General features: G+C 39.8%; 2 protein-coding genes across 4 annotated transcripts; one reads left to right on the top strand and one right to left on the bottom strand.

The window, feature by feature from the left end:
• Positions 1 to 1,104: 1,104 nt before the first annotated feature.
• On the bottom strand, positions 1,105 to 10,224 carry LOC146687250 (acyl-coenzyme A thioesterase 2, mitochondrial-like). The gene is made up of 4 exons (XM_085439845.1): positions 10,178 to 10,224; positions 5,570 to 6,025; positions 5,010 to 5,197; positions 1,105 to 3,364 (listed from the first exon to the last, which is right to left on the bottom strand). Exons 2-4 carry the CDS (start codon positions 6,018 to 6,020, stop codon positions 2,756 to 2,758), a joined length of 1,248 nt encoding a protein of 415 aa, XP_085295971.1. The 5' UTR covers positions 6,021 to 6,025; positions 10,178 to 10,224; the 3' UTR covers positions 1,105 to 2,755.
• On the top strand, positions 3,100 to 23,066 carry LOC146687249 (acyl-coenzyme A thioesterase 5-like). 3 transcript variants are annotated; one of them, XM_085439842.1, is made up of 5 exons: positions 3,100 to 3,167; positions 3,780 to 3,925; positions 21,020 to 21,519; positions 21,637 to 21,839; positions 21,918 to 23,066. In XM_085439842.1, exons 3-5 carry the CDS (start codon positions 21,063 to 21,065, stop codon positions 22,524 to 22,526), a joined length of 1,269 nt encoding a protein of 422 aa, XP_085295968.1. In that variant the 5' UTR covers positions 3,100 to 3,167; positions 3,780 to 3,925; positions 21,020 to 21,062; the 3' UTR covers positions 22,527 to 23,066. The 3 variants fall into 3 exon arrangements, with proteins under 3 accessions (XP_085295968.1, XP_085295970.1, XP_085295969.1); XM_085439844.1 differs by lacking the exons at positions 3,100 to 3,167; positions 3,780 to 3,925 and adding an exon at positions 17,570 to 17,585; XM_085439843.1 differs by lacking the exons at positions 3,100 to 3,167; positions 3,780 to 3,925 and adding an exon at positions 20,343 to 20,498.
• Positions 23,067 to 27,163: the final 4,097 nt, after the last annotated feature.

The raw sequence follows: 27,163 nt of genomic DNA, 5'->3' as shown, positions 1-27,163 counted from the left end.
CACCTTTCTGTACTCCTTACAGGACAATAAACCACTGATAAAAATTTCTGTAGTTAAAAAGGGATATTTGACATGAGAACACTCAACCGTTGGAGGTTATGTGAGGCCTGGAAGGTGGGACTGCTGGAAAATTAAAACGTTACGGCTTGAGTTCCACAAAGCTCAAGGTAAATAAAATACCTTTACAAATTTCTTCCATATTCTTAAAAAATTCTGATAATTTCTTTAATATCTTTTAAAAATTCTGATTGTAGCAGCCAAAAAGGAAATCACAAGGTATTGGCTCTTTCCCGGGCCGCTCAGGATATCAGAATAGAAAAATATTGTGAATAAGATTTATGTGATGGAATCTACAGTTTACAGTTTCAGTACGACTTAAGTGTGCTTTTGTCAAATTATAGAGCAGATTTATTAAGCTCCCTGCGACCCTGGAAAGGATAAGCAGAAGCGAATGGATGGATGGATTTATCAAGCTTCTGCCACCAGACTTTCCTGAAGTCTCTTCGGTTTAGAAATTTAGATTAAAATACTCTTAGAACTGCATATCTCTAAAAGTAAAATACAAAAAGAAACCCCCAAAACACTTTTGATGAGTTTAGAAAAACAACAGAACTACAGCTGGATATTTGAATTATTTTAAATTATAATACCAAGAAAATCACAACTAAATTAAAGGCTTGAGCAATGTGTGATGTGGTTAACTGTTGTTGTGGAAGTTTTCCATTTAAATAAAGCCTGCAGACGAGCGGTGAGCGGTAGCTAACAGTCTTTAATCAAAACACACAAAGAACAGACAACCAGGCTTGGTGGAGAGCCTACATGACCGTGGGGCAGGTCAGCAGAGTCTCCCCTGAGTCTAACATGGCTCTCAGTTAAATACCTTCTCCAGGAACAAAAGGCAGTACACAGCTGTTTCACACCTTAACCTCCTAGGACCTGGCGTCCACATATGTGGACTTCCCATTTTGGGTTATTTAGACTAAAATACTCAATTTTGCTCTACAAGGGCCTGATATCCACTGATGAGGACATTATACTGCTACTGTTCTATCAAAATTTTAAACAAATATCCTTATATGTGGCTCTGATTTTTCATAAAAACAAAAATAAGGTAAAAAAAAATCTGGTAATTCTTTGTTTTTACATTCATTGGGCCCCAATATGCCCAAATATCAAAGAGAAATTAAAAATACATGCTGTGGAAGAGTTCGGGTCTTACGAGGTTAAGGTTCACACTCCCTTGCTACCTACCAGAGTCCTCAAAGAGACAAAAGTTTCTTCCTGTGGAGCTGTCTGCTTCCCCCAACTTCCTTACTACACCCCCACCATTTGTCTTATAGTATGAGTGTGAAACATGTTAAAATCCAGTGGCACCAAGGCATTATACAATAAAATAATGTGATTAATACATAAGTAAAAGAAATTCCTATACACTGTCAACTGTGATTGGTGTGTGCGAGTGTATTATGCTCAAGGAGCTTTTAACTGCACAAATGAGCAGATTTGTGAAGTTTAGCTTCAAAATGTGTTTTTATATGTTCATTATGATTTTGAAATATGCACTTGTAAATAGCTTTCTGTATGTTTACATTTCTGTGTGTTTGTGTGGAGCAGGGATTTGTGAGCACTCAAAATTCACACAGTGCACACATTTGTAAAATCTTTTTTTTTAGATCATTTTGAGATGTATTATTTCCATAAAATATGCAACAGCCCAAAGAGAGTTTTACATGCATGTTTTTTTCTTAAAACCAAAACTCACTGAAGAAAATGAGTCACTAGTCCGTGCTGTTTCTTGATGTACCCGTGATCTTGTGGACTTATGACGGACTTGAGTCGCAGACCAAATATGGTTCAATACAAAATATGCTCAAAGCAAGTGAATACCTTATTTCTAGTGACGACTTGTGTGGACTTAGTACCTTACTTACTACCTTAAAATACGAGTAAACCATTAAACAGGAGTAGCTACATTGTCTCACCTTGTTTTGTTTTTTCTTCTCACATAATAACAAACTGCTTCCACCTAAAGTTAAGAAATTAATCTGTGGGTTGGACCATATCAATAAAGCCATTTTTAGTTTCCCATTTACACATTATATATATTTGAATATTTTTAATATGTTATGTTTCATGGGTCATCTTTTTAATTTGCTGGTCTCTCAGAAAGGAAACTGTGTAAATTAAACTTTAAACTGAAGTCTATTTGTCAGCTCATTATTCTTTGTTGCGTTTTTTTTAGGCTTTAATAGTTTTAACACAATTGTTTTTTGTTGTTGTTTTTAATTACAACATAAAGATCAATTTACAAAAGATAAGTACAGTAATGTGGGATCAAATAACAAAATCAGCGTTACGCAAAAATTAAAAACATGTATCTACACTCATCATATAATGTTTTTGGCACTGTGATGATGGAACAAATAGCCAAAACAAATAAAAAGTAATTTCAATGAAACATTAAGAAAGGCCGACTGGAAATAAACCATAGCTGACTGTAGAGTCCAGGATAAGCAGACAGAAGATCAAGTGACAATCCCAAAAAATTATAAAGAAAAATGAAAAAAGAAACATGTGTACAGGGCTCAGGAGATACAGGAGGGGAAGACATGTGCGAATCATAATTTCACCTAAAATTTCAAACTGTCATATTAACAACTATTATATTAATTATAAAATGTGATTTTCATACAGTCAATTTGCTGTCATGATTTATGTTTCTGTAACTCAAGCTTTCTAATCATCCTGTTTGAATCTATAACTTGGCTTTAGTCTGTGCTGCATCACAACTCAGGTGAGTTTTGAAGAAATCCTGGATCTTCTTCCACAGGTGGATCTCAGCTGCTATGTGGGCCTTGGGCTCACCTCCCCACAGCACTCGTTTGCCTACACCTGCATTGAAGCTGGAGGGGCAGTGGGGTGCATAAGGTGGCTCCAACATGTGTCCAGCTCCAGGGTAAAAAACAGTCTCAAAGTTCTCCTTCCCATGATGCTTAAGTCTCACTACCATTTCATCCATGTAGGCTTCGCTGTCCCAGTTGAGGTCGTCTCCTACAACCGCAAAAAGAAAATGGCTCTTGGCTCGTTCAATGGGGATCAAGCTGCCCTTATTCTTCTCTGCCAGGGGATCTTCAAGAGCATCCTTTATGATGATTGCACCTGACTCGGTGGGAATAAACTTGCTTTCGTCAAACAGTATTGATGACAGGATCTGCCGTTTCTTGTAGTAGAGAGGCGTGACCACATTGGCGTTACAGGCATTCATGCACACTATGGCCTCGACACCTGGCACAAAAGCAGCGAGTGCCAGTCCGATATTTGCTCCCTTGCATCTTGACATTATGCCAACTCCTTTACTGCCCACCTGTGAAATAACACAGAAATTAAAAGGCGATGCAAATCTATAAAACATTTGGAGCGCAGGGCTGACTCTACCTGTCATTATTTTCATTTTTGTGGACTACATATGCATATTACCATTACTAAATAAATAAACACATTCATATATGCACAGTGAAGCTATCATGATCCGGGTGAGTGGCTGGAAACTTCTACCAGGGTCTTGAGTCTCCTTGGTATCTGGCCCTGGGCAGGGCCGTCATATCTCCAACAGCTTCACTCACCTGGAGCTGAGTTGAGGCAATCAGGCTAAAGAGATTTAAGCCTTACACTGATATTCCCTCTCCAACAGTTTGTCAACTACTTCATGTTGGTAGCTGGCTCTAATGCTCCATGTTATTTGCCAAGTGCTTTTCTTACCTTGTTCTCTTGTGCCCTAGCTTTTCCCGGAACCTCCAAAACCCTTACCCCCAAATTAAGCTAATCTCTTGAACCTCGGATAACCCAGCTCTTCTCTGGAAATCTCTCCGTGCTTCACCTGCCTGCCCTCCTGCCATCACACTCCTTCGGAACCTACGGAACTCAGGTCAGCCATCTCACACCGTCTAACTCACGCCCCCTCTCCCTCCAAGCATCTTTCACTCCACCTGCAAGTAAGCAAGACATATAGCCATGCTCACCTTTTCTAGTACTCCCCTTTTACCACAGTTCTAACTCCACGCTCCTCAGTGTGATCGCTCTATGTACCAAGCCATGCTACAGTTACCCCTTCAAGCCCAATTTCCCCCACTTGGCCCCATGACCACGTTATCACGCTACGCAGAGCCGCTGTTACATTCTACAGTCTATTCCTCTTTTGGCAAATCTCTCAAGCTCCTCCAGATTTTATTGGCTTCTAGCATGGACCTTGGTTCACTTCACACTGCAAATTTTTGTTTGTTCTCGTGATTGTCCTTTTTGAGACTACAATTCTAGATTCTAGTGTCTTGGCAGTAGTACTGGGGTCTTTAGACACATCTATCACTAGTTTTCTTTCTAGAGTGTTTGAAATCTTTTGCTTCCTACCCTGCCAAGCTTGTTCTGTACTGTGTGACTCTCTTGGCTGAATTTCTTAACTTTGCATATTGAAACTTGGAAATGCTGTGATAACTTTGTATATCTATTTCTTGCTTAGAGATCTTCAACATTTCTTATTCTATAAAATTATAAAAGGATTTCTTCTGTTTTTGGGGTGATGCGTTCTCAAGTGACAGCTCAAACATTGCACAGCAGTGGCTTCTACTATCAATAAAAAGGTCAATTTTTCAGGGGGCTGATAATGTTGATCTTGAAAATTATTATATGTTAGAAATTATTATGTTATTGTGTGATAATAGAAACAATTCATGTTTTCTCAAGAAGATTTGTGCGATTACAAAAAATATGTCGTAAAGCTGAGGCTTTATGCTCTCTGAAATTTATTCAATTATCTGAATGAATGTAAATGAGAGTATTTCTGAAACTCCACTTAAGCTAATTAAGATCCCCATTAGCTACAGGAATACAGCAGATATTCCACCTGGGATCTACAAATTTACTCTCCTCTCTGAGAATGCACAGAGTATAGAAACATAAACTTTCCTTCAGTATGAAACATCTTTCTGCTGTCTGTGCGCACTAGAGCAACTCACCTTTGGTTGCTGTTTTAAGAAATTCATTGCTTCTTCAAAGTGGTCCAGATGTGTCTCTGTGATATTGTCACCCTTCTTATTGTACACCGCCACTGAGAGAACCACAAAGCCTTTGTTAGCCAGTAGACTGGGTCTTGCCTCAGATACTGAGGTGGGCAAATCCAACACAGCAGGAAAAGGACCTTTTCCTGGAAGAAAGAAAAAAAGATTCTAATCAGCAGCAAGTCATATTTTAAATTTTATTCTTAATTTCTCTGGAAGCCAGTGAAGGGACGCAAGAATAGGTGTAATATGTGACAGTCAGCTATTTTTTGTTAGCAGTCTTTCAAACAAAGGTCTTGCTGCATTCTGTACTAACTGGACATGAGTTGTGGAGGACTGAGAAACGCACCTGAAATGTGAACTACAGTAAGCAAGGTGGGAGAAAATTAAAATTTGAACTAGAAGTTTCAGATGACTGAATGACAGTTAAAGTTTAATTTCAACAATGTTGATTTAAAAGCTGGTTAATGTTAAATGAACTAAAATGAACATAGAAACCTAGGAACCACCTCCAGTACCTGGAGGAGTGAAAAGGACTCCACGGATGTTCCCTTCATTGACGGGAACCCTGGTGACCCCATCTCTCATCAGAAGCCTCTCATTCATCATCTCTGCCAGTAATCTGCCCTCCTCCTCATGCACAGAAAACTTCACCACCTGGGGGTTTATGGCATTTGTCTTTAGATATATTTTGTGCATGGTATGTGGCCTCATGGAACACAGCAGACCCATGGGTTCTACTCCAACGTAGCTCCCACCTAGCGAGGGGTCTCTTTTCAGGTCGACCTCCCCACTGCCATCAGCCCTGTAGGTGGCCGAGGAGCTGAACACCACTCCCTTGTCATCAGTTAATTTGGCTCTCATGTTGACAACCTGCCTTGGCCTCAGCCCGGCCACCTTCACCTGAATGGGCTCATCAAACATACATTTGATGCTTGGCAGCAGCTTCAGTCTCACTTGAGAGGACATCTTTTCTGAAAAAGAGAAAAAGATTGGACTTTATGAATGTAAGATAAAAAGTCCCCTTACACAATACTTTTTGTAAGAAATTTCAGAGACAGATCGATCCATATTACATTACATTATGTTTATTAATTACACCAACAACCCACTGTCCCAGTTTGGTCTCTGAGTGCAGGAAACCCAAATCCAAACTCCACTCAAAAAATGTGCCAGTTTAAATATGTATCATTAGCAAGCAACCACATTACAAGTGCCCACTGTACTCTCTGTCAATAATGTTAATACTAGATCCATTTCAGACAGTGGCAGTAATATTTTACACTGGGCAGCAAATCAGCACAGCAGGATCTTCCAGAGCGAGACAGAAACTCTGACTATTTTTTGTTAATATTTAACAGCTCTTGCACAGCCACTGTTAGTGTGATACCTTTGCACCAGATACCCTCCCATGCACCCATCAGTAAAGACTTCTTTCTAGTTAAGTAAATGGTTTGCATGGATTTCCATTAAAGGTTTTTTTTATGTTCAGTACAATTATTCAGTCACTCGTTGCACTTCAGGCAGTTTTGATTCCCGTTTTCATGATCACACAGCCACTTCAAAAGGTAAACACCAACTTCAAAGTGATATTTCTCTTCCATTGTTTACAATTAAACTTTTAAAAACAAAAAATTTGAATAGATGTTGATTAGGACAAAAGGTCCCAAATCCATGCCATCAATGCATAGTCACAATTAATTAAAAGTTAATAAGACTTGCAAGGTGGTAACACAAGCTGACTGGAAATAACAGAGGCACAAAGAGTCCAGGATAATCAGGAAAAAGTGATCCAGTGATCCAGTCCTGCCTGGCAGGATGATGTGTTCACAGAATTTGATATATATTCTGTCATGCAATCAGTTAAACCAGGGATAGGCAACTCCAGGCCTCGAGTGCCAGTGTCCTGCAGGGTTTAGATCTCACCCTGGGTCTCGCACCTGAATCAAATGATTAGTTCATTACCAGTCTTCTGGAGAATGTCAAGACACGTTTAGGAGATAATTTAGCAATTTGAATGAGCTAAAACCTGCAGGACACCGGCACTTGAGGCCTGGAGTTGCCTACCCCTGGGTTAAACTGTTATTGATTTCTCAATGTTGTTCACAAATTACATTCTCTATACCCTCAAAGCAGTCCTGCAGCTTTGAGGGTATTCACAAGACCGCCTTGTGAATATGGGTCTTTTAACAAGAGGAATATATCTCCACGTTGGGTGAGTGTTGAGTAATTACATATGAGAGCATGAGGGTGGGAATGGATGTTTGTATCTGGTCGGGTATCAGACGCCACCTCTCTGGGGGCATCTCGGGCCCTCCAAGGTATGGAGGCCTATCTCCCCCCACCACTTCCCCTGCCAGTGACAGACGCCCTCAGACATCGGTGCGTTGGTGGTTCTTTGTGTCCGGGGATGGGCGCCCAGGTACACACCGACTCACTCCTTGGTGGCTGCTTGTCGGGGCCTGGAGCCTGGGGCTCGCTCGGACCACTTCGGGGGTGGGGTGCCCTCAGCCTCTCGGCCTGGGGCTCGGTCACTCAGGCACAGCTGGCTGCCAGCGGAGCTCACGGGCACGTCACTGCAACCCCCCCTGGCTTCTGCTCCGCGGCTGCTGAGTGACCCCTCATCTGGGACTCTCGTCAGCTCTTTCTGGGATAGTGGCGCGGCTGCCCCTCTGTTGGTCTTCCTTGGTCTCTTGTGTTCTGGGGGCCTCTGGATGTTTGGAGTTTTGATCTCCTCCATACCTGCTTCATGCCCTGGTGGATGGGGCTGTGGCTCCCCACACCCTCTAGCACAGCGGTCCCCAATCCCCGGACCGGTACCGGTCCGTGAGTCGTTTGGTACCGGGCCGCGAGAGTTGAGGCTCAGGTGTGAAATGTATGGTTTTCAGGGTTTTTATCGTTTTTCAGCGTTATTTTGTTATCGTTTTTATCGTTTTTATCGTTAACTCGGTTTTCCTGGGTCTTTTCACGTGTGTTATGAATAAATCTTCTTTTTTTCGGTACCGGTACTAGTTTTATTATGTTGTATTTATCCGCAACACCTTAAAGGTCCGTGAAAATGTTTTTGGGCATAAACCGGTTCGTGGGGCAAAAAAGGTTGGGGACCGCTGCTCTAGCAGATCATTACATGAAGGAACCTTTTAAAAACAAGCGCGTTCATGCTTACAGGTGTACACACGGGTGCTCACACACACAAACTACACCCTTTTTGGCTCCTACCTCAAAGCACACTGTGTTCTGTCGATCTTACGTGCTGCACAATAATGTTTAATATTTAGTATTTACCGTTATATTCCCATAGATCATCGTGATGTTGTTTATTCTATTGCTCTCGTTTTCTTCTGCTTGTTTTCTTTTTTCATTCCCAACAGGTGAAATTTAAAAAAAGTATCTACTGTTATCTATTGTTAGCTAGTTTATTGTGAGGGTGTTGTTTTTAGATTAGATTAGATTAGATAGAACTTTATTAATCCCTCGGGTGGGTTCCTCTGGGAAATTCGATTTCCAAAAAAGCACAGCACCGACAGAAGTTACAGAGTTACAGAATATTATATATATATACACACACACACACACACACACACACACACACACACACACACATATATAAATACAGAGACAATATAAATAAAATATACGAAGGGGATAAATAGAATAAATAGGAATAAAAAATAAAAATACAAGTGAATTGCACATTTCAAGTATTGAGGTCTATTGCACTGTTGACTATTTACAAAAGTATTGCACAAGGTATTGTACAGTGAGGTGCAGAGGCACTACAGCTTAGTTGTTCCCCCCTCCTTTGTCCTCCTGTTTCCCCTCCCTCTCCCCTCCAGAGAGGAGTTAAACAGTTTGATGGCGTGTGGGACAAAGGAGTTTTTAAGTCTGTTAGTTCTTGTCTTGGGGAGAAGCAACCTGTCACTGAACAGACTCTTCTGGTTGTTAATGGCCGTGTGCAGAGGATGCCTGGCATTGTCCATAATGTCCATCAGTTTCTTTAATGTCCTTTTCTCTGCCACTGTCACCAGAGTGTCCAGCTTCATGCCGACCACAGAGCTAGCCCTCCTGATCAGTTTCTCCAGCCTGGATGAGCCTGGATTTCTCCAGCCTGGATTTATTATGTTGCTCTTTGTTTTTTTTTCTTCCCCCCTTTCTCACCATCTCTTCTCCCCTCTATTTTTCTTTCTTTCTCACCCTCTCTTTCTTTCACCCTGTCCTATCCCCCAGTCATGTCTGTCCCATCTTTAAAAAATGAAAATAAAATAAATACATAATTATAATAAAGGTCAGTTAAATGGACCAATATGGCAAAGCCACGATGATCCACTTGGTAAAGTAAATCCACTTGGCATCTTTCTTGGCCTTCAGACAACAATTCTGATGGCTAAAAATCCAAACGGGACAGGCAAAAACAAATAAATAAATAAAATAAAATTATATATATATATGTATATATATATATATATATATATATATATATATATATATATATATATATATATATACACACACACACACACACACACACACACATATTTATATATAGTCATATATTTATAGTGGCTAACCTGTTAGAACTGCATGTCTTTAAAAGTGAAAGAAAAAAAATGAAACAAACGAAAAAAACAAACACAGAAGCTCAGAAAAACAATAGGACTAGAGCTAAAAAAATTTTTAATTAACACAACTGAATTAAAGGCTTGAGCAATGTGTGACATGGTTGACTGTAAATAAATATATATTTTTATAAAAAAGACTACACACACACACACACACACACACACACATAAAATAAAATAAAATATGCGCTCAATGCTCAGTGACATTTTTAACAAGAGAAATGGGAGATTTGTGATGTTCAAATTTTTAATTACGTTTGAATTACGTAAATTATCACTGTACTGTAACATGTACAGTACTTGCAAAATAGTTTTCCATATGTTTACATTGCTGTGTATCTATGTGCACTGGAGCACGGATTTGTGAGCACTCAAAATTAACTCAGTCCGCACATTTGTATATCGTAGATTATTTTCAACCTTTCGAGACAAATGTATCTCCATATATGTGCAACAGCCGAGAGTTTTACAAGGATGTTTTTTTTTTTCCTTAAAACCAAAACTCACCGAAGCGAATGAGTCTGGTGGTTGGTTTTGTTTCTCGAAGTACCCGTGATCACACGGACTTAAGACAGACTTGAGTCGCAGCCCAAATATGTTTTAAATTCAAAATACGCTCAAAGTACGCTTCTGGTGACGACTTGTTTGGACTTCGCCTTAGCCAAGTATCCCAGAATGCATTTCAAACGAAATTCAGAACTGGAAGTAAAGTTCTGAAAAAGCACTGTTTCTAGTGCATAAAATAGTGCGACGATTTCGGCGAGAATGTAGCAACATTAAATATCCGGCCAAATTATCAAAATATTACCTATTTGCAAAAGTTAAGCACAAGATATATAATTTTTTAGGATATATTATATATATATATAATGGGTGACGTTTGCTTTTCTGCAGTGGTTTATTCTTGAGAAAATCGGTTTTGCAGAGTTTAAAGTCAGCCTGCAAAAAGTGTCTGATTTTATTTCACTTTAATGTGTTGACATCGGTGTTTTTACCCACCACAGTCAAGCCAGCCGCCGCTTGTTAACCGCTTAAACGTTCGTGCGCTTCTACACTGAGTTTTAGGGTAGTATGTAACATGTCGATCTGTTCCTGGATATCCTGAAAGCCGATGTCAAATCAGCTCCAGAAATGATCATATTATATTTCAGCTGTTTTCAAAACAAACGGTCTGTAGGTAAGTTTGTAGATTATTTTAGAATGCAGAAAACAGGTCATTTTAACATCTGACCTGATTGTTTTTGTTGAGTTAGCAGCATGATCCTTGAATACATGTACAAGAGTAACATAATATTTTTTAATATTATAGTTCATACAGCACACACATGTTACTGAAAGGTTACAAGTCTGTTGATTGTTCAGTCATTGACTAATCAGTCACCACACTGAAGTTCTTAACAACTGATTTGTTAAGAAGTCAGTCCACCGTTTGCTCCAGTCTTTCCAGAGTGCTTCACACTGATGGTCCCTTTAAAGTCGAGCATTGTGCAAGAATGAACTTTGCATGCCCTGGACTTTCAAACTATAGTCGGGTTCCTGATAAGTGGATACAAACAACTCAAAACGGTGAACTGTAATTGTCGCTTAACAGTAAAACTGGGTTGCAGTGTTTGTGAATGCAGCTTTATTGAAACTGTAAATGATGTCTGACAGAGGGCGCTCGAATAGAAGGTGTGAGAAGTTATTATAGAATATTACTGCTTACCTGTACTAAAAGAATGGAGCCGGTATATTTCGCTCTCAGATTGCTGCTTTACTTGAGGTTCATAGGATATTTAAAAGTAGAAGGCAACACTGGTTGGTGATGGAGATTGTTGGTCAGACCTAGAAACTGTATGTGTGTTACAGAGCTTTTTCTGGCTTTTCTTTTATTCTTGCAGAGGATGTTGTGCTTATTTTACCACTAGTTGACCTTTTAATGATGGAAGGCTTACCAGCCACATTTGAAACACTGTCCTCTGGATTAACACCATCATAAACACCAATATTTTAAATGCAAATGTTCGCAACCAGATAACCATTCACTCACTTCATAAATAAACTCATCATAACACATTGTTTTTGCTTTAAACCATGTTTCATGCTTTTCATTTTCATCATCTGGTAACACACAGATCAAAGAACCATGAATAGTTCTTGCTTCATTACACAAAGCAACAGAATCATTAGTTGAGGCTTGAACCATATAGATATAGATACTATTATCTATATCTAGTGATGTACTTACAATATAGATATTATTTTCATATACTCTCTTGTAGATGATTAGCTTTATTTAATTTAGCTTTTCTATCACATTGCAGTCTGTCCAGTTTCTCTGCAAGTGCTTTAGCAGTTATTTTCTGCGGGTCGCTTGGCTCGATAGTTCAAACGTTTGAATTTGGATATGGTAAGGATTTGTAGAAGAACAGAATGTGCCTTTGGTTTTCGGTTAAACATTTGCAACTCTGGTATAGATAAATGTGATATATTAACCTTGACACACTCCAATCCTTGCTATCCAAAAAGACTGTGTGGGAGAAAAAAATACAAATGAAAATTTCCCTTTAACGTTTTGTTTTAATGTTCAGTTTCATGCAGTTTGGTAATTTTAATTTCTCTTACCAAAACCATGATAATTTCATTTTCTATTCTAGATTTTCTAGTGCTGTCAGCGTTAGTCTCGTTAAAATCACGTTAACGCCATAACCGCATTAACTCGGCAAATCTCCGTTAGCGAGTTAATGCGGGTCGCCCGCTGCATGGGGCTGCATGGCGTCAACGCGTTACCGCAGTTAGCTCGGCCCAATAGATTTCATCTCATGATCTTACGTGATGTTACTAAATTACCAAGCCTTAAACTTGTAAATTCTAGATGGATGGATTTAAATTAAAGGTTTTTTATGTTTAATACAATTATTCCCTGGATTAGACAGTTTAATTCTTCTTTCTAGCTGTTTCAAAGCATGAACAACTACTTAAATGTTCAAGTTTCCACTTCATGTTAACGCTTAAATATTCTTTTACTCTCATTAAACCTAAATACATTCCTATAGAATGACAAGATCAGGAGAGATGACCGAAACCAAGGACATGAATGTACAGACAAAAGGAATCAAAAAAGGAATCCCCTCTCTCATGATACGTGAACAAGACCCTGAGATACATAAACTCTTTCACCTGGGTCAGCAACTCATCCCTAACTCGGAGTGGGCGCTCCACTTTTTTCCAGCTGAGGAACATGGCCTCAGACTTGGGGGTGCTGATTCTCATAAAAATCCTCCCTAGGGGTCCTCCCACCAAAGACTGCCTCAGTGCCCAGACTCATATACCTCATCCCCAGACTCTATTTCCTCTACAGAAGAAGTGTTAGTGTGATTGAGGAGGTCCTTGACGTATAAACTGACAACGGTCTCTAGTCTTGTCAGCCGAGGATCTTTATGGTCATGGTCGGCCTCCAGATCTGCTCCGTCTTTCTTTGCCAGCCTCCTGGTCAGCCCTCTTAACTGCTGTGTCTCTGCCGCTAGCCTCCTGAACTCTCACTTCTTTGTTTTGGATTTTTTTTTCTTAAATATGGTCCTTCTTTCCCTGTCAGTACTCTTACTGGAGCATTTTGGGTCACCTGAAGGTGTTTCAGGGAATTTTTACGACAGCCTGATAATAATGAATTACAGTAGTTCTGCCTAGAAGTAATAATGCATAAACTAGTTTTTCAACATCACTCTTAAACAGGATGTTTCTAATTTGAGAGATTTTGCGCAAATGAAAGAAAGCAGTCCTACATATTTGTAGTCAGAAGAGAGTCAGACACACGAAAAAAGCTCTAGTCAGAAATGCATAAGAACAGGGGTCTCAAACTCAATTTAGCTGGGGGCCGCTGGAGGCAGAGTCTGGGTGAGGCTGGGCCGCATTAGGTTTTCCACAAGAAAGGCATGGTTAAAAAATTCCAATCTTCGCAAATCTCTTTATTTTTATTTTTTAACACAAAATATGAAAAATAAATAAGCAAATTAAGAATTAATAAGAAAATTAATCAATCTGTAATACAGATTGATATAGACTCAATACTTGAAATGTGCAATTCACTTGTATTTTTATTTTTATTCCTATTTATTCTATTTATCCCCTTCGTATATTTTATTTATATTGTCTCTGTATTTATATATATGTGTGTGTGTATAACTCTGTAACTTCTGTCGGTGCTGTGCTTTTTTGGAAATCGAATTTCCCAGAGGAACCCACCCGAGGGATTAATAAAGTTCTATCTTATCTTATCTCTCTTATCTTACATAAATAAAACAATAATAAGATATTTTTAGTCAGTGAACTTGTGTTTTTTTCAGTCTTCTATATCTGCTGTATTTAGATTGAAATGTCTGTATTAACAGTTCTATAACCTTCTTCTGAACATGAATGGAACACTGTAGAAAATGAACTGTTCTTCTGAACATGGCTTCTCTTGCCTACTCCTTGCTGCTAGAGACCTGGCAGGGTTTCCTCTCGCATAGCCGAGCCAGATTTGGCCTGAGGGAGGAAGCAGTTGCGACCCTCAGTATGTCTTGAAGATGATCATCCGTAAGTCTGGACCTGTACTTGGACTTATTGAAGTTCAAAGTGGAGAAGAGCTTTTCGCACAAGTATGTGCTACCAAAAAGGCACATGGTCCGCTTGAACATTCGGGAAAGCCGAGGGAAACTAGGGCTCAATTCTCTCAAAAATTGTCCAAGCTTTTCTGCTTTTCCACTCACCTCCCTGAACTTCGCTTTGAGTTCAGAGTTGCACTGCAGCTCAATGAGCTCCATTTGAAGCACAGAAGGGGCATCTTGCACATCAAAGGAGAAGAGGTCCGCAAAAATTTGAAAGGTGGCTCTGTGTGTCTTGAAGTCAGCAAATCTGTGATCAAATTCCTCCTGTAGCCTCAAAATGACATCAACATACTTGTCAGCACTGAATGGTGTGCCTGCATCCACGAGTGCCTTGCATGCTGGGAAATGGCAAAGGTTTGTCTGAGAGAGCTGAGCTTTCCAGAGCGCAAGTTTTGTGGAGAATGCTCTCACGTTGTCATAGGCAGCACTGACAAGTTGCCCCTGGCCTTGTAACTTCTTGTTCAGTACATTAAGCTCATGTGTTATATCAACAAGAAAAGCTAAGTCCATGAGCAATTTGGGATCAGTTAGCACAGGAACACTTACTCCATCCTTCTCCATGAAGGCTTTCACTTCTGTTCTCAACTCAAAAAATCTCTTTAATACATTTCCCCTGCTGAGCCAACATACCTCAGTGAAGTAGAGCACACCCCCATATTCTGACTCCATTTCCTCTAAAAAAGCACAGAACCTTCGGTGCTTTAAGCCCCTGGATCTGATTTGGTTGATGCATTTCACAACAATAGACATCACATTGTCAAACTTCAGGCATTTGCTGCAAAGGACCTGCTGATGGATAATGCAGTGCAGAGCAATGGCCTCCTCCACGCCTTCCTCTTCCAGTTTTTTTTGAACAAGTGCCACCAGTCCATTTTTCCTACCTGTCATTGATGGCGCTCCATCTGTTGTTATTCCAACAAACCTCTTCCATGGCAAACCAACATTCTCAATGGCATCACACAGCTTGTGAAATATCTCCTGAGTGGTGGTCTGGCCATGCATTGGAATTACTGTGAGCAGCTTCTCCATCGCTTCAAAACTGTCATCAACACCACGGACATACATTGCGAGCTGGGCAGTGTCGGTGATGTCTGTTGTGTCATCAAGAGCGACTGAGTATACACTGAAACATTTGGCTTTCTCACACAGTTGGTCGTAAATGTCACTTGACAGGTCAGAAATGCGATCTGCTACGGTTTTGGCAGAAAGGCTGATGTTGCTAAACTGACCTTTCTTTTCCGGACAGACTATATTTGCAGCCTGCAATATGGACTTTTTGACAAATTCACCTTCTGTGAATGGCTTCCCTGCTTTAGCAATCATCTCACTAACCACGTAGCTAGCTTCGACTGCTGCATTATTCTCTTTGGTTGCTTTCTTGAAGAAATCTTGCTGCCTCAGTAGATCTGTTTTAAGACTGGCAACCCGGTTCGCTCTCTCATCTCCCTGGTATTTTGCATACACCTCAGCATGTCTAGTTGTGTAATGACGTTTCAAATTGTATTCCTTGTGCACCGCAACTTTCTCTGTGCAAATAAGACACGTCGGGGTGCCCCTGTGCTCAACAAAGAAATATTGCATTTCCTATAAAAATAGATCATTATTTTTTTCTAGGTGGGTTGAGAAATGGATTGTTTTAGTGAATTAGCTGTTTAATCCTAATGGGCAGCTTATGTCCTATTCAGAATTCTTAAACACCTATAAATTTCCAGCCACACCCAAAGAATATGCCATATTATTTGATGCAATACCTACGGGTATTATAATGCTTTTTAAAGGTATTCAACCTTGCATATCATCTGTTTCTCTCCCCAACCCTTTAGATTCACACATAGGAAGAATCTGTCTAACAAACCATAGTAAAAGTAATAAGAATATTCGTGCTTTGTTCCAGACAGAATCTCTAACTATTCCACGTGTGGTCTCTTACTGGAATTTCTTTGTCAGTGACATTAACTGGAAAAGAGTATGGACAATTCCTAACAAGTATCTGGTAACGAATAAAGTGAAGGAAGTCTCATTTAAAATACTGCATAAATTTTATCCTGCTAATTATATGACAAAGTTCAAAAGGGACATAAATGTGAACTGTGGATTTTGTGGAAGCCATCCTGAGACTGTGCAACACCTCTTCTGGATCTGTTCATACACTAGAACATTTTGGAAAGACTTCAGTAGATTCATTGCTGGACATCTCTATAAAGACTTTACTGTGAAATGGGAAAACGTTGTATTTTGTTTCTTTCGAAGGCAAAAAAAAGAAGATGTTTACTTTATAATAAACTTGTTAGTTATCTTAGCAAAATTTTATTTTCACAAATGCAAATACAGTAACAAAAAGCCTAATTTTAAACATTACTATAATGATGTTTTATGTTACATAAAATTGATTCGTGGATCACTTGACAAAAAGGCTATGAAAACTATTACTATTTGTAGTAATTACAAATTATTTGAATTACACCCCCTGGCATATGTTAATTTTGTTCTGGTTGTATACATGTTCTGTATATTGTTTCTTAATAAAGTTTAATAAATAATAATAATGTCGGATTGAAGTTTCAATCAAGCATTTAGCCGACGGACGGAGAACGTCTCAATGCATAGAGAACGTCATTTCCCCCTTCTTCTTCTTGCAACCGTAGCACGGCGATCGGAAGATAAAAAGCCGGTAGCAGTCTCCTTTGTTTTTACGCTCGATGTTCATGTCTTTCACGATGACACGAACACCGTGGCATTTGCAGATGGTAGAAAGTACAGGGAGCGCAAAAAAGGCGACTGCTCACGGTCTGTTGTTACAGGAGAAAGAAGCGGAAATGACACCGTGACATATAACAAATAACATCACCTGTTTCTGATGTTAGTTGTTTTGACTGCTTTTACATTATATTGAAATATATGTAATGTTCATGTATGCTGCAATGCAAACGGAGTGATGCAAATAAAAAACATCGACCGACAAATTACGGTGCGACTCTATAATTAGTCCGGGTTACCGGGGACTGTTATTGCCGATGAACAGGTGTCGCTATGTGACTGCAGACTAAATTGGGCTGCATTGAGTTCATTACTTTTCTTTTATCCCGCCGCCTACGCATCACTTTGAGAGTTAATATGAGATCTCTCTCTGTGAAAAAATAACTAAAAATCCCACTGACGTGTGTATAAATCTATATACGTATAATGTCCCGCTGGGCAGCAACTTAAAAAAAACAACTTTTTTTGAAGTGTTGTGAACGCAGCGCGCTGGGGCGAATGTCCGCGTTTGCCCAAAGGAGGAAGCCAGCCAGGTACAGAAAAGAAAGAAACACTCCATACGTCATACATTAAAATACATTATCAAACTCGCGGGTCGCACTAACATTAAATTTTCATATTGAGGTGGGGGCCAAAAACTATCGTCCTGCGGGCCGCGAGTTTGAGACCCCTGGCATAGAGGATTGCACTGTTGTTAAGCGTTGTTTTGGGTGTTCTGCGTGTACACGAATAGCTTTTCATGATGTACTTTCTGGATAGCAGGAATGGTATCTGGAGCAAAGTTCACATAGCAACATTGGCTCCATTAGAGTTAACCTCTAAGTAAAATGGGACGTGCTTGCCACACTGGCAAATACTATTATACTCATTTAGTACAGGTCAAATATTACAGGTCTGCCACTGACTGAAACTGTATTTAAGTTGACATTAAATCCAAAAGGTTAAATTCAAAAGAGAGATTATTAAAAAAACATATCCAGCAGCTCTGCATTTGTTTGCAACTCAGGTTCTTATTCCAAAGGGATCAGTGGTAACTTTTTGTTTTGGTAAGCACTCCAGTCTGTCATGGCTCTCTGCACAAATGTCTTTACAAAGCTTTTCCTAACGGCTTCCTGTTGAAGCCGTTAAATCCAAAAGTCTAGGTGTATTGTTTGGGGAGTGTCTGTGTTTGATAAAACCAGTTTGATCCAGGTGAATTATGGATGAGATGACTTTCTCAATTCTGATTGTTACTGCCTTGGTTATAATTTTCATATCTGTATTAATTAGTGAGAGTGATCAATAACTACATGTGACAGTGGGATCCCTGCAAGGTTTAAGAAGAACTGTGATAGCAGCTGTGTTTAAATCACAGGGAATAATACCAGTTTGTTTTATTCCTTGGATACATTTTAAATATATTGGGCTGAGCATATCCCAGAAAAGCTTATAGAACTCAGCCGGGAAGCCATCCAGCCCTGGCACTATATTGTTTGGTATAAGAAATATTACATGGTTAATTCTTTTTCTGTTAATGGAGCTTCTAGCTCTTATCTGTACATCTGTCAAATGTAGTACATTTATATTATTAATATTAAACTTACTCCTTCAGTTTATAAATATGCTTACGATCCCCAGCCAAAATATCCCTAAATTTTTCTTAACCACTTATCCAATTCACTTAACACTTACCCAATAATTAAGGGGGCTGGAGCCTATCCTGTCCGACATTTAGAGAGAGGCAGGGTACACCCCAGAAAAGCTGCCAGTCAATATTTAATTAGACAAAATAATTCCTGATATTAAAGCACAAAAAGACACAGAATCACATCTACAACCAATTTAGAGCACCATCTATCCCAAACTTCATGTTGCTTCGCTGTGGGAGGAAGATAGAGTACCTGGAGAGCACCTGTTGGAGGTTATTACTAGGTGAAATGAATATATATGTTGGGGAAAGGACATGGCCACTACCAGTAGTCCTGTGGGGGTGGTCTTTTATCTGTGATCTATTATTGAGTGTTTGTTGTGTGATCCTGGACCAGTTCTTGACCTTACCCCCTTTGTCCCAGGGCCTGTTTTATAAAAAAAAAAATATATATATATATAAAAATATTATAACTGACCATAAAACTCAACAAAGCTAGTCACCTCAAAGTAACTTTGGCAAGAAGACGAATTAAACAGGAAGCCGGGAACAAAACCTGACATACTGGTAACTACCTCCAACAAATCCAACATGTTCTATTGAATATGTTACTAAGTAGTAAGGTGGTCATCTCTTAATACCAGAAAAGCTGCAATTTTCAAATCACTATGTGCTTTGATGATTACATAAATGTGGAAATGAGGAACAGTTTCAGACAGATGCAGCATGAGGGGAGGAGTCAAACAAAAACTTAAGGTGTGTTGAAGAAAACCTGCCAGCCATTTAGGTAGGTTTTTTTTTTTTAATCCTGGTAACTTGGTAAGCTAGCCCTCTATGTATAACACAAAACGTGGAATTTCCCTCATCTCACGATTAACAAATTCCGCATCTTTTCTTAACGTGGTTTCTGGAAAAAGCCCTGGACTCTCCAACAACTTTTTGTTTATTTTCCGGCAAGCTTCTGTTAATGCTTCTAAGTACTTCTAAAATTTTCTTCTATTTCTGGTTCTGCCCTTAAATCCTGATGTTGGATACTGTGTTATAATCTTATTGTAGTCATATTGTAGTCTCATTGTAGTCAATGTGCGATTTCCCAGGCTTTTCAGCATTTATTAAACAAAAGGTTGTTATTACGGCGACCGTGGCTCAGGGGGTTGGGAAGCGTATCTGTGGTGTTGGCCAGAGGGGCCAACACCAGTAGGCGGCCTCGCTTCTGTCAGTCTGCCCCAGGGCAGCTGTGGCTGGCTGCAACCGTAGCTTGCCTCCACCAGTGAGAATGCGAGAGTGAATGAATAGTGGCATTGGGTGCCTTGAAAAGCGCTACATAAATCCAATCCATCATTATTATTATTATCTTCAAGCAGTTTCCTTTTTTCTACATAAAAAAACACATACTGAAATTTCTAAGGTACTGTAGACAATGAAAAACATTGAATTTTTTGTTTAACTGTTCAGTTTTAATTTAGTTGTTTTTCTATTACTTAATTACTTTGATGTAGTATGATTGCAGATAAAGCTTTAAAACTTAAGAAAATACAATTAAAAGTCTGAATTTTGTGCACGCATTCACATTTTCCAAAGCCATGCAGTGGAGAGGAAGAGAGAGAGGGGAAGGGGGGTTGGGGGGCTATAATCGGTACCGAGCAGCTTTGCGTTTGTTTGCAGTTCAGGCTCTTATTGTGAAGGGATTAGTGATAACTTCCTGTTTTGATAAGCGCTCGAGTTTGTCGTGGCTCTCTGCACACTTTTTGCTCGTTTGCCAGTAGTGGTGGGAGATTTCGTGAGTGTATGCCTCCACATTTGGAGGGTTAAGCGTCAGGTAAAGCTTTTGTTTTCAGGCTTAAGTCGTATGTATAATGCTTAAATGTACTAGTTAGTGAAGCCAAAGTCTTTACGAAGCTTTTCTTGTACTCTGTCTTCCCTTGATCCTCGACAAAAGTCTAGGTGGTGAGGCTTCAGGCTTTTACAGAAATGTAAAAATATTTCCTGCTCTTTTACCCTTGGTGGGGGGAAGAAAAGATTTTTAGCTAGCGCTAATGCTTCTGTAGTTCTGTTACTGCAGGTCTGAGAGGGTTAGGGAAGTAGGAAGGAAGGCATCAAAATAAAAGCGCACAGGACCCTTGAAACTTGACAGTTCTGTTGAGCCAAACAAAGCTGGAAGACGTATATCACATCGTCGTTTACATCCACTTTGGATGCTAGAGTTGGAGTGAAATACAATAGGACTCTTTAACTTTACCACAAGGCCAGTGTGTACTCTAAAAGGCTAAAGTTCACAGCACCTCTTAGAGTAATAAAAATAACGTGTGCAGTAGCACTATTTTGTTTATTTTTCTATAGGGCAAAGTCTAAACGTGTAACTTAAAGGAAAGTTGCTGAAGACATGGCTTCCCAAGTCAGGCTGAGGCTGCTCCCGAGTGCCAGGTGTCTGTTTGATGAGCCTATTCAGGTGAAGGTGGCCGGGCTGAGGTCGAGGCAGGTGGTCTCCCTGAGAGCCAGCTCAACCGACGACAAGGGAACTGTGTTCAGCTCTGCGGCCACCTACAGAGCCAATGGCAACGGGGAGATTGACTTGAAGAGAGACCCCTCACTCAGTGGGAGCTACGTTGGGGTTGAACCGATGGGTCTGCTTTGGTCAATGACACCGGACTCTTTGCATAAAAGACTTCAGAAGATAAATGCCCTTAATCCATCCATGGTAAAGTTCTCAGTGCACGAGGAGGCAGGTGAGGGCCGGATTCTGGCAGAGGCGACTAATGAGAGGATTCTAATGGGAGATGGGGTCATTCGGGTCCCCATCAAAGAGGGGAACATTCGAGGAGTCCTGTTTACTCCTCCAGGTTTGTCAGCATCATTTAGGAAAAAAAGTACATACTTGAAAATGTCCTAGTTACAGTTACTCATAATTTTAGCTCCATACAAAAATATGCTTGCTTTGCATGTATGTTTCATTCCAGGCAGGGGTCCCTTCCCAGCTGTGTTAGATTTGTACACTTTTGGTGGAGGTCTGTCAGAGAAAAGAGCCTCTCTGTTGGCCAGCAGAGGATTTTTGGTTCTGACTGTTGCCCTGTATGGCCACGATGACCTGCCTAAAAACATTAAGGAGATCCACCTGGATTATTTGGAAGAAGCTGTCGAGTTTCTAAAAAAACTAACTAAGGTGAGTTAATTTATTCTGGAAGACTCATAGTTGTTGAAGACAACTTTGATGGCTGTCCATTGACATGTTTTTCCACAGGGTTCCAGTAAAAAAGTTGGTGTAATATCCCTTTCCAAAAGTGGAGATCTTGCCTTATCAGTTGCTTCTTACCTACCAGATGTTGAGGCCACAGTGTGGATCAATGGCTGCTCTGCCAATGTAGCTTTGCCTCTCTACTATAAGAAAAGACAAATACATTCTGCATTAATGTTTGATTTAAAGAAAGTGATTCCCACTGAGTCAGGGGCCTTCAACACCAAATACGTTTTAAACAATCCTCTGGCGGAGGAGAACAAGGGCAGCCTGATTCCCATTGAACGAGCCAAAGGACATTTCCTCTTTGTGGCCTCTGAGGATGACCTTAACTGGGACAGCAAGGCTTACGTGGATGAGATGGTGGAGAGACTGAAGCGTCACGGGAAGGAGAAGTTTGAGAGTGTGTCATACCCTGGAGCTGGACACTACTTAGAGCCACCTTATGGACCCTACTGCCCTTCCAGCTTCCATGGGGTTTTAGGCAAGCCAGTCTTGTGGGGAGGTGAGCCCAAGTCCCACGCAGCAGCTGAGGTCCACATGTGGAAGAAGATCCAAGATTTCCTCAGAAATCATCTGAGCTCTGATGCTGCACAGAATAGGGCCAAGTTATAGTTTCAAACTAGACAATGAATAACAAAAATTAAAGTCACGACTGCCATAAAACTGTGATAATCATGTCTGACCTGTTAAATGTGTTGATTAATGATTCACTATTTTAAACATTTAAAGTCTGTAATTTATCACAACAGGTAGAACGGGATCCTCCTTACCCTCAAGGTATAGCTATAATTTTGTGTTAATACTCCATAGTGTCATGTAAATGCTTGTAAGTTTTCTGTTTTCATCATTAAAGTTGGTAAAATTTGAAAAAGGTTTATTTGTATAAAACTTAAAAAGCGTATCCTGAATTCTTGACACGATGTAGATTCAGTCCTTCTGTCACACTGAGGTACTTTGATGTTGCGAGACGATCCAGTTGTCACAGGGTGATGTTGCTGCAGACTTTGTCTCATGTCTATTAAAATATCTACTAAAATTAAAGTTACTTTTGCTGCTGGACACTCTAAAGTCAACTTATTAATTCATCAAAACCAAAAAGACAAGACGTATTGACTGCCGTTTAACTCTAGAATAAATGTTCTTAAGTGTTGATTTCTGATGTATTATTTAATGTAATGAAAGATTGTGATTTATCATAAACTGGCATCTGTGGCTCACAAATTACCTTGAGGCATTCTGACACATCCCATCTTCACACAGCAAACTAGACAGACTGGTGCCTATTACCTTACAAGCTAATGTTAACTGAATTTTGTTTTTCCTTAAAATTGTTGTTGCAACTGTTACAATAGACGTGTATTCAAAGGCAACGAATTTGGTCTTGTGTTTGTTGTTCATGGTTTCTCAATGAACTCCCAAACCAGTGGAACACGCCTGTGTCTCTCTTAGTCCTTGTTCTACCAGACGACCCTCCAGAAAAGGAAGTTCTGCTAATAGGGGATTGTGAACTTGGTGTTTCCTCTTTAATATTACGTAGTCTTTGCCTCCCATTATAAGATAGTTTGGGATGAACTATTGTGAAATGGTACTATATGAATGAAACAAGTGAGCCTGTCAGTCTTCACTACTGCCACAAGATGGCAGTATAAGCCTCTAAATAAACAGTCGTGCTCTGGCTAGTGCTCCCACACAGAAAGAAACAGAATCACATCTACAACGAATTTAGAGCACCATCTATCCCAACCTGCATGGTGCTGGACTGTGGGAGGAAGACCGAGTGTTGGAGATTACTGTTAAGTGAACAGAGTTTTGGGCAACATTACGCTAAAGTCTTGAAAAAATATAATAACTCACCATAAAACTCAACCAAACTAATCACCTCAAAGCAACTTTGGCAGAGCGGAAGAGGAATTTAAACAAGAAATGGGAAGCGGGGAACAAAACCTGACGTACTAGTACCTACCTCAACCTCATTTTTCACCTCTGAGATGGGAGATAACATGCTTGCTACAGTGCAGGGAGTTCATGAAGACTGCAGAACCTTCATCTGCCTGTTTGATTTATTAAGCAGCATTGTTGAAAAGCTCCTTCTCTATCTCTCCTGTTCTTTGTGTTTCTGTATCTGACTGCTCCCTTTCTGTCATTTCAGCTCAGTGGAGCTCACGTCAGCTTCTGGCCTTTGAAAGGCATTATACCTGCACTAAGGGATGTATGTTCTGTGGGAACTTGAGATTGACTTTATGCTTCTGTGTTTATGAGTAAATGATGATTAATTCATTTGTGTATAGCCATTCAAATTTAAACTGCATGCAGATACCAGCAGATACCAGAACTGTAACTGAGATGTTAAAAGTATTTCACAAGTACAAGGTATAAAACATACAGGCTTTAGAGACAAGCAGAATAGGTGATCAGAGAAGTTAAGGCTGGGTTCTGAACACTATCCAATGTCCACTTGACATTAACTTGCTGTTGTTAATGGTGAGCTGTTTGTTGTGGCCCATTGTGGAGCCAAAACAGACAGGAGGCAGGTCATGATGCTCCAAAAGACTTTATCAGGGGTGAAGTTTTCAGGACTCCGTGAAACCTCACTGAATACTAGAGTCTGCACTGTGTATTATTAGGCCATGTTCATGTAGTCTGCACCGTGTAATTATCTCAGCAGGCTGCTGACAAGAGGAGCCAAGATCTCTGTCCCATGTGGTGCAGATGTATTTATTTTTAAGACTGTGTTGTATCTTTAGGACTTTAGTAACAAAGGACAGAGTCAAAGACTGTTTTAAAGTCAGTTGAAGAAAACTTGAAAGCCAAAATTCTTCTTAGACTATTCTTACACTTTGCTCAATAATGCATCACATGATATCGGCTCCCCTTTCTTCACTATTTCATGCTGCTAGCTGCAAGCTTCTTTTTATTTATTTAGTCCATCTGGAAGCCATAATTAGATATTATCCAGTGTTTGAACCGTTTCAAAGTGTTGATTGCACTTTAAAAGCACATTTACTGGGTTTACAATAATGAAATCACTCAAATTTTTTGAGAAAGAGCTACAAATTTGAACCTAGAGGAAATGTGTGAAATAATTTGAAAGGTCCACTCTGTTTCTAAACATAATGGTAAATGGTCTGTATTTGTATAGTGCTTTACTTAGTCCCTATGGACCCCAAAGCACTTTACACTACATTCAGTCATTCACCCATTCACACACACATTCACACACTGGTGATGGCAAGCTACATTGTAGCCACAGCTGCCCTGGGGCGCACTGACAGAGGCGAGGCTGCCGGACACAGGTGCCACCGGGCCCTCTGACCACCACCAGTAGGCAACGGGTGAAGTGTCTTCCCAAGGACACAACGACCAAGACTGTCGGAGCCGGGGCTCAAACCGGCAACCTTCCGATTACAAGACGAACTCTTGAGCCACGATCGCACCCTACATTATGTTATTAATAAATCTTATTGATTGTAGCTGTAAGAGGTCAGTAAATAATTTTTTTATATATATATATCTGTAGCACATGTCTCATACTATAATTTTTTTATGAAACTGGCAAAACAATCAAAAACCACAATCTGAGAGCTGCCTTGCTCTTGGAGCTTTCACGGGAAACTAAATCCTAGCAATAGTGATTGCGATTTGATTAACTGCAATGACTGGTGTAGAAAATTCCTTAGTTCTTGTACACTTTTTGTGTAGTTCTTGATTTTATCAACACACAAAGGAAAAAGTTGGTCTCCAAAGTCAAACAACTTTTGATTTACGCAAGAGCGCTTTTCTTTAGTCTTTGTCTCATTCCTTGCACAGTGCATCCAAAACAAGCAGAGCCACCATATTATCTCCTTTTAATTCATCTAAAAAGGACACGAGGAAACAGTGATTGTAGAAACATTTATTCAAATCCCTCTGCGGCCCTTGTGTTTGGCAGTGGTCCTCGGGCTCTTGCCAACATGCAGACAGCGAACGTGTTGGCCTGCTTTTGAAAACAGATGATCAAAGATTTCCACGTTTCTGGTAAAAGTATAACAATTACATGTTTATCCCACACATTTTGTGCTTTACATTGTTCCCAGTGAGGCCTGAATAGGCATAGACATCATGTCAGATTCTGTGTTGCAACACTACTGCATGGAAATCTGTATTTTCATAGTTTTTAGGAAAAAAAATACATTTAATCTTTGGTATATGATACCGTACCGTGTATATTTATGTAGATTTAAAAAAAAAAAGCCCCCTGGCTTAACAGTGCAGTGGTTACACTGCATCAAGAGGGAGCAATAGGTTAACATCATGGGTGTTACTATTTCTGTTTTGAGAGTAATGCCTCCTGCAGGATTTGAAAAACTCTGTAAAACAATAGATAACTAATGAAAAGCTGAGATGTTCTATTAGGAATTTTCTGAGAGGCTTAAATGGGCTTTTTATTGTTAGTGTGTTCAAAACCATTATGAAATCCACTTGACTTTTTTTTGGTTGCTCAAACAAAAGTAAATGAAGTCATCAAACAAAGGAAAAGAACAAACTAACACTACTCAATCAAAACTTAAAACAATACACATTTAGTGTTGCACTTGCACAAGCTTGAGCAACATCCTAAAGCTTTTTTCTTTTATTTTTGTGCCATAATTGTGGTTTAAGATGGAGTACAATAAAAAAAAGCCATCTAAAAGGAGCTTTTAACATCATCTGTACACATGTAGAATTTAAAGACTTGCATATTTGCTTGTGCATATACTGTGCAGCAGTGGTGCTGCACATCATCATTGCAGAGATCAGTCATGATGTGACCCAAATATCTAACTTTAGGCACCACATTTAAAACCTAAAGCTTCCTGAGTGTCAAGCAGAGTGGACCAGTGATTTGTACTGAATATCAAAGCAACAAGGTTCTGAGTCTCAACCCAGTTTGTGTGTGCATGTTCTTTGCCTTTCTGGCTTCTTTGGACAGCCCAAAAACATGCATGCAATTAGGTTAATTAGTCATGCTAAATTGACTGTAGGTGTGAATGTGAGTGTGAATGGATGTGTTGCCCTGTGAGAGATTGGCAACCTGTCCATGGTGGAACCCAGCTTTCCCTATGACAGGTGGCATAGGCTCCCCCCGCCCCCTGTGACCCGGAATTAGGTAAGTGGAAGTAAATGAATGGATAGATTTCCCAAACAGAATGGATGAAAGATTTGTTTCCAATCCTTTGTAGTTAAGCAATCAATACTAAACTCTTTTTAGCGTTGATGTAATAAATAATAAA

This window comes from Copadichromis virginalis, linkage group LG18 (genome assembly GCF_057382275.1).
Source record: "Copadichromis virginalis isolate Kocher_CV1m ecotype Utaka linkage group LG18, C_Virginalis_male_GT1.1, whole genome shotgun sequence".
Classification (NCBI taxonomy): Eukaryota; Metazoa; Chordata; class Actinopteri; order Cichliformes; family Cichlidae; genus Copadichromis; species Copadichromis virginalis.
Note: the sequence above shows the minus strand (reverse complement) of the source record. Positions and strands in the feature narration are given on the sequence as shown.